A 13,431-nucleotide genomic window follows, 5' to 3' on the forward strand; every position below is an offset into this window, starting at 1 on the left:
CAGCATCCTTCATGAATCTCTTGAAGAACATAAATCTCTTCCTTCCCGCTCAAACACTTCAATAATGGTCCCTGGAATGATCTCCTGTATAAGATATTATTTAAGAGAACAAACCTGGGGGCTTGTCTTTTTATTTTCTGTGCTCGAGCTCTCTCCTCGGGCAATTCATTGTCCCGGATGAATTTGATCAGAGGGGTCATCCAAGAATTCTCGGGTTTTGTCAACATTTCTTCTTCTTCAATAGTTAAAACTGCTCGGGAAACAAATAAAACCTCCCGGGTGCTGTCTTCCGACAAAGAAGCAGCCATTTTTGCTAGGGCATCAGCCTCTCCATTTTCTTCTCGGGGTATCTGTTCGATGCTCCAATCCACAAACACTACTGCCTGGGCTTTGATGAGATGCAAATATTTGAGCATTTTGTCGTCCTTGACCTCATACGTGCCCTTGATCTGCTGAGTAATCAACTGTGAATCGGAATACAATATAATCCTAGCCGCTCCAATTTCTCGGGCAGCCCGGACGCCGGCTAGAACAGCCTCATATTCTGCCTCATTATTTGTTACCCTGGAACCAATTTTGACTGCCAATTTAATCTTCTCTCCCGATGGGGAGATTATCACGACTCCTACTCCACATCCAACCAGACAAGAAGCCCCGTCTACAAACACCCTCCATCTTTCTTCCTCAGCAGGTTGGATCATCTCAGATAGGAAATCGGATAAAGCCTGCGCTTTTATGGCCAACCGGGGCTTATACTCAATATCGTATTCCCCCAATTCCACATTCCATTTGATCATCCGCCCGGATACTTCAGAATGTGTCATAATTCTTCCAAGCGGGCTGTTAGTAAGAACGATAATAGGATGCGATAGAAAATAAGGCCGCAATTTCCGGGCAGTCACAACTAAAGCCAAGGCCATCTTCTCCACTTCACTATACCGCAGCTCGGGACCTCTTAGGGCGTGACTGACATAATAGACAGGCTTTTGATCCGAGCCTTCTTCCTTTATTAGGACAGAGCTGACAGCATATTCAGTAGTGGATAAATAGACAAACAATTTATCCCCGGGCTCAGGCTTTACCAGAACTGGAAGTTCAGCTAGATGCTTTTTAAGATCTTGGAAAGCCTGCTCGCACTTGTCATCCCATCCGAATTTTTGGGCTTTTCTGAGAACCTGAAAGAAAGGATAACTTCGGTGGGCTGACCGAGATATAAACCGAGATAGGGAGGCAATCCTCCCGGTCAGCTTCTGCACTTCTTTGACAGATCGGGGAGAAGGCATACATAAGACGGACTTCACTTTTTCTTGGTTGACCTCGATCCCCCGCTCTGTCACTATAAAGCCCAAGAACTTACCACTCTTGACTCCGAAAATACATTTAGCGGGATTGAGCTTGATCCCATAAGATGTCAGAGTGGTAAAGGTTTCTTCCAAATCATCGATAAAATTCATCACCTCTTTTGACTTTCCCAAAATATCGTCCACGTAAACCTCCAGATTCCTTCCCAGCTGCTTCTCAAAGACTTTATCCATTAAACGCTGATATGTGGCCCCTGCATTTTTCAACCCGAAAGGCATCACAACATAACAAAATGTACCTCCCGAGGTGATGAAACTGGCCTTATCTTGATCATTTTTTGCTAAGGGAATTTGATGATATCCCTGATAGGCGTCCATGAAACTGAGCAGCTCGAAGCCCGAGGTGGAATCCACCAACTGGTCAATCCGAGGCAATGGGTAATGATCCTTGGGACAAGCCTTATTGAGGTCCCGAAAATCAACACACATCCTCCATTTCCCGGCAGCTTTGGGTACCAGCACCACATTCGAGAGCCATGTAGGAAATTGTACCTCCCGGATGTGGCCGGCTTGCAGCAACTCTTTCACCTGCTCCTCAATAACTTTGTCTTTCTCGGGACCAAAGTGTCTCTTCTTCTGTTTGATCGGGTGAGCTCCTGGGAGAATGTTTAATTGATGCTCAGATATCAGGGGTGAAATCCCTGTTAGTTCCTGCTGGGACCAGGCAAACACATGAATATTAGTCTTTAAACAGTTAAGTAAACTGACCCGGGTGGATATATCGAGGTCTCGGGCCACCCGGATCTGTCGGCCTGGTACTATCTCCACAGCTTCCTGTTCTTCCTCTGCCACAAAGTGGACTTCTCCTTTCTCCACTCCACCCTTCCAAACTTCCTCCACCCTGGGTTTCTTCCCCTCCTTTTTTGATTTGCCCTGATCTGCCCGGATACCTTCCACATAACATTTTCGGGAAGAGGGCTGATCTCCACGAACTTCTCCCACCTGGTTCCCCACTGGAAATTTGATCTTTTGATGATAAGTGGATGCTACTGCCCTCAACTCATTCATGGCCGGCCTTCCCAGAATGATATTGTAAGATGATGGGGAATCCACCACTGTGAAGGTGGTCATGACCGTTTTCTTGATGTCCCGGGAGCCTAGAGTGAGTGGCAGAACAATTTCTCCCTCCGGATAAACTGCATGTCCCGCAAAACCAAAAAGGGCAGTCTCCACAACTTCCAACTTAAACCCTTGCAAATCCATCTGCACTAAGGCATCTTTGAAAATCACATTGACTGAACTGCCGGAATCCACGAAGACTCTCAGGATGTCGTAATTGGCCACCCGGGCTTGGATAACCAAAGCGTCATTGTGGGGCATGTTTATTCCCTTCAGGTCCTCCGGGCCAAAACTGATCACGGCCTCGTTCCTTCTAGATCCCTCCACCTCCAGACACTCCCGCCTACTTCTTGATTTCCTGGCCCGATTTGAATCTCCATCGGTGGATCCTCCCGATATCATTTTAATCACTCCAGCAACAGGGGACGAAGGGCTCCTCTTCTCAGGTTCCGGCTCCCTCCTCCTACCCATATGATTTCCCGGGTTGTTTCTGGAGTCTACTCGAGCATGAGATACTGGCGGCCGGGGGGTCCAAGGTGGACCTCTAGACCTTTTGGTGTACTGGTCATGCCCCTGGTTGGTGGGTGGGACATAACTTCTTTTCAAAGCCTTACAATTCTCGGTGTTGTGCTGACACACACCATGTCTGGTGCAAAATCCACTTTTCCCGGGTTGGGACAGCTGATGACTGGGAATCGAATCCCTACTGCATTCCTGCACTTCTCTTTCTCGGATAATTTTCAAAGGCACATGCGGGGAAAAGTGCCCTGGATTACCCCGCCGTGGTCCCCTCTCCTCGGGCTTAGGTGCCCGGTCCCCTCTTTCCTTCCTGATGGCTTCCCTCTTTTGTTTCTGGGCTTCTTCCATATTGATATACTTCTCTGCCCTAGACAGCAAATCCTCAAAATCTTCAGGCACTTTTTTCGTTAATGACTTGAAGAACTCACTCTCTTTTAGGCCTTGAGTGAAGGCAGTAGTTTTTGTCTCTGCCGCACAAGTTGGCACATCCAAGGCCACTTTGTTAAACCTCTTGATATACATCCTCAAACTTTCCTCCGGTCCCTGTCTCACTTCGAACAAACTGAAAGCAGTTTTCTTATATTTCTTACTGCTGCTGAAATGGTGTAAGAAGGCTTTCTGAAAATCCTCAAATGATTTAATACTCAATGGAGCCAATCCGTCAAACCATCTCTGAGCTGAGTCCATCAGCGTGGTTAAAAACACTTTACACTTGATCCTATCTGTGTAACAGTGCAGCATAGCCATATTCTCGAACCTGGCCAGGTGTTCTTCCGGGTCCTCGTTTCCATCATACGCCCTTACTTTAGCAGATTTAAAGTTTCCAGGAAGAGGTTCCCGGATGATAGCCTCAGCAAACGGGCGTCCTTTGACAGACGTCCGAGAAGAACCACGATTTTCCAGTTGTCCTTCCAGGACTTTCATTTTCTGTTTTAACTCCAGCATTTCCTCGACCATCGTTGGTGACTTAGAACCAGCAGAGGATTCCTCCACTTCTCCCCTCTTCTCCTCCTCCCTCAATTCTTGCTGCTGCTCCTGTTCTTTTTCTGGTTCTTTCTCGAGTGGTATATCATGGTGGGAAGCTTCCCGCCTGGCCATAGCTCTCTCTATGGCTTCGTTAATGCGTCTATCAAACTCCGCTGGAGTCATAGTGATAAGATCGGGAGGGGCGTCCTCTTGTCTTGAATGATTCGCGTCAACTCCCTGGGCCCGGGAAGTGTTCTGGTTAGTTTTCCTCGTGTGAGCCATATCAACGCCTTAGTCTCAATTTCCCACAGACGGCGCCAATGATGTGATCCGGGTAAAATGGATGAGCAGGGTCGGGTGCTCCACCGGATCAAATCAAGAATTTATAATGTTGTTTAGGAAAATGAGCAAGGTAGATGGCTTCGATCGTGACCTGCAAACAATGAAAGGAACTCGTGAATGGGCGCCGGAAGGGTGTCCGGCGTGACCACTCCGATGCTTAAGTCAGCCGGATTGTCGAGAGGGAACTTAAAGGAATATGTATGGATGCTTGAAAGTGAAGAAATTTCAGACCTGACTGTGATGTCAACGATACCTGCTATTTGAAGAGAAGCTAGGGCTACCTTGATGCGCGTGCTCACCTACTACCTGTACCCTCGGACGTTGACGGCCTGTCGGGTCCCTTTCTACCCGATAGCTTCGTGGGTACTCCAAGAATAAGGGACGTTGACTGCATGTCCAGTCCCTTTCTTCTCCATATTTTCGGGGATACGTTCAGGCGGAAGACGTTAACTTCCCGCCCAGTCGCTTTCTGCCTTACAATCTGTAAGATCCTCTAAGTAAGTTACTCGAGTATTGAGCCCTCGGCTTCAGCATGAAAACCCGGTCCCTAGTTGCTCGGGAGGTAAGTAAATACCCGATCATGCACGAAGCGCCCAGTCGCGTGGGTAACAATCGCCCTCCCGGTTTCTATAGGGGCTACTCAATGACATTTCCCGGGTCCTCCAGGACCCGAGCCCTTATAGGGGTATCATCCCACTAAATATGAAATCACGGTTTTCAAATACTCAGGAGCTACTTACACCAAGGTCAAGAAGTTAGTTCACTAACAATGACCACGTTCGCTGAATACACAACGAACTAACGAAGCTTGCCTGGTCTTTATAGGAACTACAGATCCTTCAATCACCATAAGATTACTGTTTAACAGTGTGAAATGACGTACACAACTAAGCAGAAAAGAATAATACACTCGAAAGAAAGAGAAGAAATAGACCAGTTTATTTTCAGTTAACCGAAGGGCTGGGGGTTAATGGAAACAGCAAATGGAAGTCAAGTCCTCAGACAGTGCACGAGGATGGATTTGAAGCATGAAGCTGTTAAAAAGTCATCATGCTCGACTTCGAGAATTGTTATCTGAAATCATGTTTTCCAGTTCATCAACAATGGCATCGTAGCAGAAGAGATATTGTTCCTGCAAATGTAGCGGCCATTTGTCAGCAGAATATGTTATGAATTCACATCAGAATAAAAAATTGCTAGTGGGATAATAAACAATAATCAACCAGGGTTCTCGTACAGTAATTTTATTTAAATATCTTTGTATAGCAACACTCAGTACATAGCAGAAAATCAGAGAACTTGAATTTGCATCCACCATCGTTAGAAGAGGTATTCCACATTTAAACTCCCAACTTAAAACGGAAAAAACAGCCTAACAACTTGTACTAGATGAGTGGTTGATAGTGATAAATTACATCAAAATTTAACAAATTAAACCAATTTATATGCATGAATTTTCATGAACTAAAGATCTCTCGCACTATATTTAGTTTTACATTTGTGTTTAGAGGAGTTTTGGTCAAATACTTGGGAAGAAAGATTTGAAAAAAATCAACATGTTTGGTTTTGTTTTGAGGAAACTAAATTGCTACAAGTGCCAAATCATGTGAGATATAATTATTATAAAATTAATTTAAAATAGAAAATTTTAGATTATTATGATATATTATATGAAGGAGTATTTTTGAAAATGATGAAAAATTTAGTTAACAACTAATGATAATATGGGGAGACTTGGGTGGGAAAATTTAGTTTGGGGGAAGGAAATAAAATGAACAATATATTTGTTTTTCTTTTTTAGGAGAAGGAAAATCGGTTCTGGAAAATGATGGCAAACATGAACTTGATATTCACCCTAATTTGTCACCCATTATCTGAGCTTGTGAAAACTCTGAAACTGAGGAAATTAATGGGTAAAGGGATGCATATTATTTCCACTATGCTGACTGCACAAATGTAAAAAGTTTTTAGGTTTATTTACAGAGTTAAGAGGAGAAAATAATACAGAGAGTGAAGTAATAAATGGTTAAAAGGTTGTTTGAATTTGATGAGATAAACAAATTATTCCAGCCTTCTTACTAGACTTTTTAAATGATAAGTAGGATGAAATATTAAGAAAAGTTTACCAGTGTCTGAACCATTCCTATTCGCAGCGACCTAAAAGCTGTTACGGTGTTAACAAGATCCAAAGCAGTCATGTCTCCAGCAAGAACACTTTGGATGGTATTGTGAATTGCACAATAAGTTCCCGTTCTACCAATACCTGCACTGCAAAAAGGAATGTGTCGGACAAAATAATTTGTGAAGGTCGCATTTTAAATTCCACAGCTGAAGGCAGACCTGCAGTGTACGACAATTGGCCCAAGATAAGGAGGAACAGTATATATTCTATTAAAGATTTCACGAACAGCAAAAGTGTCCTTCGGAACTCCATGATCAGGCCATTCAGGATACTGAATGTGCAGAACAGACAATGAAGGCTCCTCTGACTGAAATAGTAAGAAGAAACACTTGTAACACGTTTCATTTCAACTGAGAGCAATTTCGTTTTCCTGAGAGAGAGAAGGGGGGGGGGGGGGGGGGGGGGGGGGGGGGTTGCAAGAGCTACTCTTAATCTTGGTACACAACATAAATATATAGGATGATCTGTGATGAAGGTTACTAGGGCTAGGATTCCAACGTATATTTATTGAAAGCTCTGAGGTCGGAGTAAACCAAGTCACGCGAAATTAAAATTTCAAACATGATTCCTCGCTTTACATGTTCAAAAAATTGTAAACCTATTTTCATACATTTTACCTTGTGGAAAAAGTTTCAAGGTCAATACAAAACAGTAGTAAAAATGTTAGTAAGGTTGGAAGTCCAATTATGATGTACCAATAGGAAGCGGTGATGGGTGGTTCAAACCCATGATCATCATGGGAAACCAACTAGTCTTCAAATGAGCTAGCTGATTGACTACCAAAAGTGATGGTTAATGGATAATTACACCTCTATAAAACTCACAACTTCAGTCATCAATACTTTTATAATTTTCGATCACATTAACACCAAATGGTACCTTTACCTCTTTGTAAGACACCTCTAAGCATCGCATGATCAATGAAGTATCCGTCGTTTGCATCCACTTGGTGATGATGCATATGTTTCCAAATTCTCTAGGCCCATCCTCCGCTTGGAAATAATCACCGCATTTCACTGTCTACATGAGTATTACTAAACATAAGGAATGGCACAGAAAATTTTTCGAGAGTGCCACGTGTAGCAAATCAGCATTTACATTGCTAAGCAGTAGGAAAAAATGCCCCTAAATTGAAATAATGCTTACAAAAAAATATTATTCAACACAAACAAAAAAACATCATTGAAGAACTAGAACATTTTGTAGATGCTTAACAAAGAATCTGAAACACCTCAAGTAGATGTCAAACGAGCCAACATACCAATCTGCTTCGCAAAAGAAAGACATGCATTATTTTCTAAAATTCCACTGATGGGGCGAAACTGCTTCAAATGTGAAACTCAGTGAAAGTGGTCCAAATGTAAAACAAAAATATATATAATGCAACATAATTAATAATAATTATATAAAAAAGATTATTTGAGATGGAACTATAGGGTTTGGTTATGAATATCCGAAAGATTGATTCACCTGGTAATTGTCAACCAACCGGGTGAGCATAACTATTACTGGGCAGCGGTATTGTATTATCATTTCCCAGAAGTCCTCATAGGTGTGTGGCAGTGGACCTTGAGTCGCAATAAACCCAGAAACACTTTCAGAAGTCTGCCATAATTAAAAAGAATCAATCACAAATGGATACAACTAGATACCCAAGCACTCCTACAGGAGTATGCCACTAAATTGCATGTCAAATTCCAGAGAAGTACCCTGACAAAACTGGCATTAATATATCCCCTTGCAGATGGTCTGTAATCTTTACATTGCTTCAAAATAACCCGATTATTGTCAACTGGAGCAAAGAGGTTTAAAAATTAATATTCTACAATGGCTAATAGACAACCTTAAGAAACTTAAAACACTGTAGATAAGCATACACGGCAATACATCAGTGTATCGGTTCTTGCTGCAATTTGTGTCGTCCAGAGCCACCGTGCATCTATTCCTCATGTCCAATGCTCTCATCCTATTTGCCTGCAATAAAACAACCGATCTTTCACTACTTAGAATTAAGCCAAATCACTCGATAAAATACATCAAAATATTATTCCCATGTCATTGCAGAAGGAAATGTTCGAGAAATATACAAAACAGAACTTATGAGATTTCCTGTGGCAAGAGATTTTCCCGAAGTGTTTCATGATGTGATTTTGGAATTTTTGCTGCGGCATCAAGTCTAGTTCTTTATCGAGTTGGTTCCAGGTATTGAGCTTATTTCTTGAACCCTGTATCTTATGGCGCCCTTGGTGCAATAGCACAGGTGCACATCTCAAGCCAGAGCACGTGTGCCATTTAATGATGGAATGTGTTTTGTGTAAAATTTTATCTAGTGTTTTCCACAGGTAGCACACAACAATGTACAAGAGTACATTAAGTGTGAATTGATAATGGGAAAGAATGTGATCAAAGTTCGTTTTGTTCAGGAATGAGAAAATAATCGATGCTGTGATTCCAGTTTTTTTCCTTTCGTGGACTCTGTAACTACTGAATTATCCTTTTGTTCACCATTTTCACTGCTTCGTACTTCTCCATTTTTTAGTTACGTTCAACGCATATCCAAGAATTTGGTTGAAACTCATATTACATAGATCATTGCACGATACATTTGAAATTTATGAGCCTCCCCTGCTGATACGCGTCACGCCTATCACGCTATCGCAGTATCGTGTACTATCATAATTAGTAATCCGGAAGTTTCAAATTACTTCCAAAGAAAGTGAGCTTGAAGTACTCAGTACTGGCTGAATTTCGAGCTCATTAACCCATCCAATTACCTCATGGTAACAATCTCCTGAAAATAAGAGACGAGTAATTTATTTACCTGCAGGGTTTGGAACTCCTGACGGATCGACTGTGGAGAGTTGAATTTTTTGGCGCTGAAGCATTGAAGTGCTTCGGAGCAGTAGCGGAGCTGATCGCTGGTGAGGCGGGGCCTCGGAATCGTCAAATCTGGAGAAAAATCGAAGGCCTTGGCCGCTGCAGAAGAAGGCAATGTCGCGGTATCGGAGACAGTTGACTTGGATGAAACGTCTTCTCCGGCAGTGGTCATCGCCGATCTCCGCCCACGGCGGCGCTTCATGGCGGCGTTACCCGTGGCTCCGGGTTGTTTTTCGGATCTTTCGTTTCGTTATTCGGGTTCTAGATCGTCACTCTCTCCTGTTGTCCTACCATTTTTATTATTTAGCTCGTGTGTTCTTCATTTTTTTTCTACAAAACTTATTTATTTTATTAAAAAGGTAAATTAAATTTCATTGTAGAAAACTAAGACCTTATAATTAAAGATTTTATCGTGAAATATTTTTTTATGTGTACAAAATTCAGATGTCGAATTTGAAAAGCACATATTAATCAAAACTGAATTTGAGCTCAAGAATTTATTTTATTAAATAAATTAATATGTCAATCAAGAATTCAAAAATTCTTAAGTTCTATGTTGTTATATACTCGACATCAATCTTTGTTAATGGATCCTTAGTCGTATGTGCAAAATCACAAAGTCAAAACGTGTGTGCTATCCCCAATATCAAGTCTCGTGCATATTTTGTAGAACAAATTATTGGGTAATTTATACCAAAATGATGGTAATCATGATGATAATATAGTAACAAAAACACAAAGATTTACGTTGTTAACCCAATATAGGCTACGTTCACGGAGTTACTACAATCTTTATTGGAAGAAATATTACAAGTGTATACAATACTCAATCACTCACAATCTCAACCTCTAGTATAACCGAGAAAATAACTCACACAAGAGAACAAAAAACACGTTTCTTTTCTTTTGTTCTCTTTATTTTAAGATGCTTAAAAATACACTTCTAATCGGATGTATTAAATTGAGATGGGGGATCTCTGTCGTGCATCTGAAACCAAATGCATTTGCTAGCTGCCACCATCCATTTTTTACAATTGTGTCACGTTTGAAAAGTATAAAAGACACTGTGGTCCATCTTACCTAACATCCCTCTCAGTTGAAAACTTAATTTCAATTTTGTTTTCGCACCACCAAAACAACAGCTCGTATCTTCTTTCTTATATTTGCAGTCCGACTGAAGTTGAAAACAACTTCGGTTTGTCAATTGTTACTGTATTCATGAGCATATCAGCTGTATTTTTACTTTCAGGAATCTTTTCAATCATCAAGATTCCTTCTTCCAAAACTAATCTGATAAAATGGTATCAAACCTGTATATACTTCGTCCTAGCATGATAAACAGGATTTTTTGCTAAATGAATAGCACTCTTACTGTCACAGTGTAACGTGCTTCCCTCAAGCTTCTGATCCAGTTCTTCTAGAAAAGATCTCAACCATATCATCTCCTTGCTAGCTTCTTTTACCGCAACATACTCAGCCTCAGTAATCGAAAGCGCAAATATCTTTTGCAGTTTAGACACTCATCTTACAACCGTACCATAATATGAACACATACATACTTTTTCTGCCATCTAGGTCACCACCCATGTCGGCATCGACAAAAATTTGTAAGCCCAAAGTTGACCTTCTGAAGCATAAAGATAAACTAGCAGTACCTTTCAAATACCTCAGAATCCATTTAACTGCTTCCCAATGTTGTTTTCCTAGATTGCTCATAAACCTGCTTACAACTCTCACTGCATGTTCTATGTCTGGTCTTGTACACACCATTGCATACATGAGGCTTCCGACAGCAGAAGCATAAGGAACCTTGTTCATATAAATCTGCTCCTGCTCCGTCGAAAGTGATTGTGCTTTAGTTAGTTTAAAATGAATAGCCAAATGAGCACTCACATGTTTAGCTTCATCCATGTTAAATCTTCTAACCACCTTTTTCACATACTAACCACATTTTTCACGTACTCTTCTTGAGATAACTTCAAGATTTCGTTCACCCAATCTCATAAGATTCTCATTCCAAGGATTTGCTTTGCAGATTATTATTTAGATAACTCTTTCTTGAGTTTATCAATCTCCTCCAGACAAGCTTCTGCTATCAACATATCATCTACATATAGCAATAGAATGATATAAAAACTATCAAACTTCTTTACATAACAACCGTGATCATCCTGACACATCAGGAAACCTTTATTACTCATGAATCCATCAAACTTCTTGTACCATTGTCTTGGAGCTTGTTTGAAACCTTACAAGCTCTTCTGAAGTTTGTACACAATTTTCTCTTTTATCTTTACTTCAAAGCCTTGTGGCTGATTCATATAAATTTCTTCATCTAGGTCACCATGAACAAAAGCCGTCTTTACATCTAACTGCTCCAGATGTAAATCTTCTTTTTCCACTAATCCGAATACAATCATGTTAGTGGTTAACTTAACCACTGGAGAGAAAATCTTAGTGTAATCAATGCCTTCCTTTTATTGAAAACCTTTTACAACAAGTCTTGCCTTGTACCGCTTGCTATCATCATGTTCTTCTTTTAGCCAATACACCCACTTGTTATGTAATGCCTTTTTGTCTTGCGGAAGTTTTGTCAACCCCAACGTCTGATTGGATGACAGTGAATCCATCTCATCTTCCATTGCTAACCCACTTGGTTGAATCATCATTTTGCATTACCTCTTCATAAGTTTCTGGTTCACCTTTTTCTGTCAGTAATATATAGTGAAGTGCAGGAGAGTATCTATCAGGTGGTCTAATTGTTCTCATAATCTTCCGAGTTCAATCACCGGAGTTTGTGGGTCATCGTCTTGTGTGGTTTCTTCTTCATCTTCCTAGTTATTGCTTTTTGATTCATTCACTGGAATATCTGTCAATGGCACTTCATCAATCTTCTTGACTTCAGGACATTCATCTTCAACTCCAATGTATGACTTGTCCTTGTACAATACTTGTTCATTGAATATTACATCTCTGCTCCAAATGATCTTCCGATTTTGATCATCCCAAAAACGATAACCAAACTCATTATCACCATAACCAATAAAGAAACACTACTTTTATTTCGGATCAAGATTTGTTCAGCAAGCAGAGTCAATATGAACATACGATAAACATCCAAACACATTCAAGAAAGAATTGTTTACTTCTTTGCTGCTCCATACCTCTTCGGGTATTCTGCAGTCAAGCAGTATCGAAGGTCCTCTGTTAATCAGATATGCTGCAGTGTTAACAGCATCAGCCTAGAATGATTTTGGTAATCAAGAATGCAGTCTCATGCTTCTAGCATGTTCATTCAGGTTCATGTTCATTCTTTCAGCTATACCATTATGTCGAGGTTTACCAAGAATGGTTTTCTCCATCTTGATCCCGTTCTGTGAACAATATTTCTTGAACTCATCATCTTTATATTTATCACCATTATCATATCGTAAGCACTTCATCTTCAAGTTGGTCTCATTCTCAACCATGGCTTTCCACCTTTTCTGTTGGGACATCGTATTCTCGCATCCAAGACGCATCGGAAGTTTAAAAAATTTGTTCTTGGGCGTCGTGTGTTCAAATCATTCATAAGGCGTTTAGGATCATACATGCGTACTTAACACTTGGACTCCAAACTATTCCGGTGTTTAAGTGGAGATAACCCTTCCTGTAAATTCCTACGAACGACTCTTCAAATTTGATCGCCTGATTAGGTCCACAATCAGAAACTTTATTCCTCGCTTAGATTGCACTAGAAATCACAAACGATTTGTACGTTGAGACTGTAGCCTCCGAATTTCCAAAATCCGGAGACGAAGCGGCGCGGCGGTGGAAGGAAAAATTGGTTGAAACCTTTTTCAATTCAATTGAGTCTTGTCCGAGACATACATGATTCAAAATCATGATTTTATGCTGATTTATTCTTAATAAATCATTAACCAAAATTATAGATTCTTAATCCATAATTAAGCAAATCTTATTTAATTTTGGCCAAAATTTTCTTCCAAAATAAACATGATGTGGTCGTGGGTTTTTGAAGGAGAAAAGTGAATATTTGTGTTATTTTTTCATCATCCAACATTGAGTCCTAATGGTCTATTTATAGAGTGAGACTTCTAATCTAGTTAGGATTCTCTCTCCCAC

General features: G+C 40.7%; 1 protein-coding gene across 2 annotated transcripts; it reads right to left on the bottom strand.

The window, feature by feature from the left end:
- Positions 1-4,944: 4,944 nt before the first annotated feature.
- LOC140837417 (protein-tyrosine-phosphatase PTP1-like) lies at positions 4,945-9,625 on the bottom strand. 2 transcript variants are annotated; one of them, XR_012119322.1, is made up of 8 exons: positions 9,251-9,625; positions 8,307-8,403; positions 8,139-8,221; positions 7,900-8,034; positions 7,315-7,449; positions 6,588-6,736; positions 6,374-6,510; positions 4,945-5,379 (listed from the first exon to the last, which is right to left on the bottom strand). XR_012119322.1 is itself a non-coding variant. In XM_073203570.1 (8 exons), exons 1-8 carry the CDS (start codon positions 9,506-9,508, stop codon positions 5,296-5,298), a joined length of 1,083 nt encoding a protein of 360 aa, XP_073059671.1. In that variant the 5' UTR covers positions 9,509-9,625; the 3' UTR covers positions 4,945-5,295. The 2 variants fall into 2 exon arrangements, 1 of the variants encoding a protein (XP_073059671.1); XM_073203570.1 differs by having other exon boundaries at positions 6,374-6,515.
- Positions 9,626-13,431: the final 3,806 nt, after the last annotated feature.

Source organism: Primulina eburnea, chromosome 7 (assembly GCF_022965805.1).
Source record: "Primulina eburnea isolate SZY01 chromosome 7, ASM2296580v1, whole genome shotgun sequence".
Classification (NCBI taxonomy): Eukaryota; Viridiplantae; Streptophyta; class Magnoliopsida; order Lamiales; family Gesneriaceae; genus Primulina; species Primulina eburnea.

Excerpts from the sequence above, each read along its gene's own strand:
- LOC140837417 (XM_073203570.1), bottom strand. The coding sequence starts at position 9,508 with ATGAAGCGCCGCCGTGGGCGGAGATCGGCGATGACCACTGCCGGAGAA. Across the intron at positions 7,450-7,899 it reads GGTTGGTTGACAATTACCAG|ACAGTGAAATGCGGTGATTA; the intron begins GTGAATCAATCT and ends ATACTCATGTAG. Across the intron at positions 6,516-6,587 it reads CCAATTGTCGTACACTGCAG|TGCAGGTATTGGTAGAACGG; the intron begins GTCTGCCTTCAG and ends TCCTTTTTGCAG.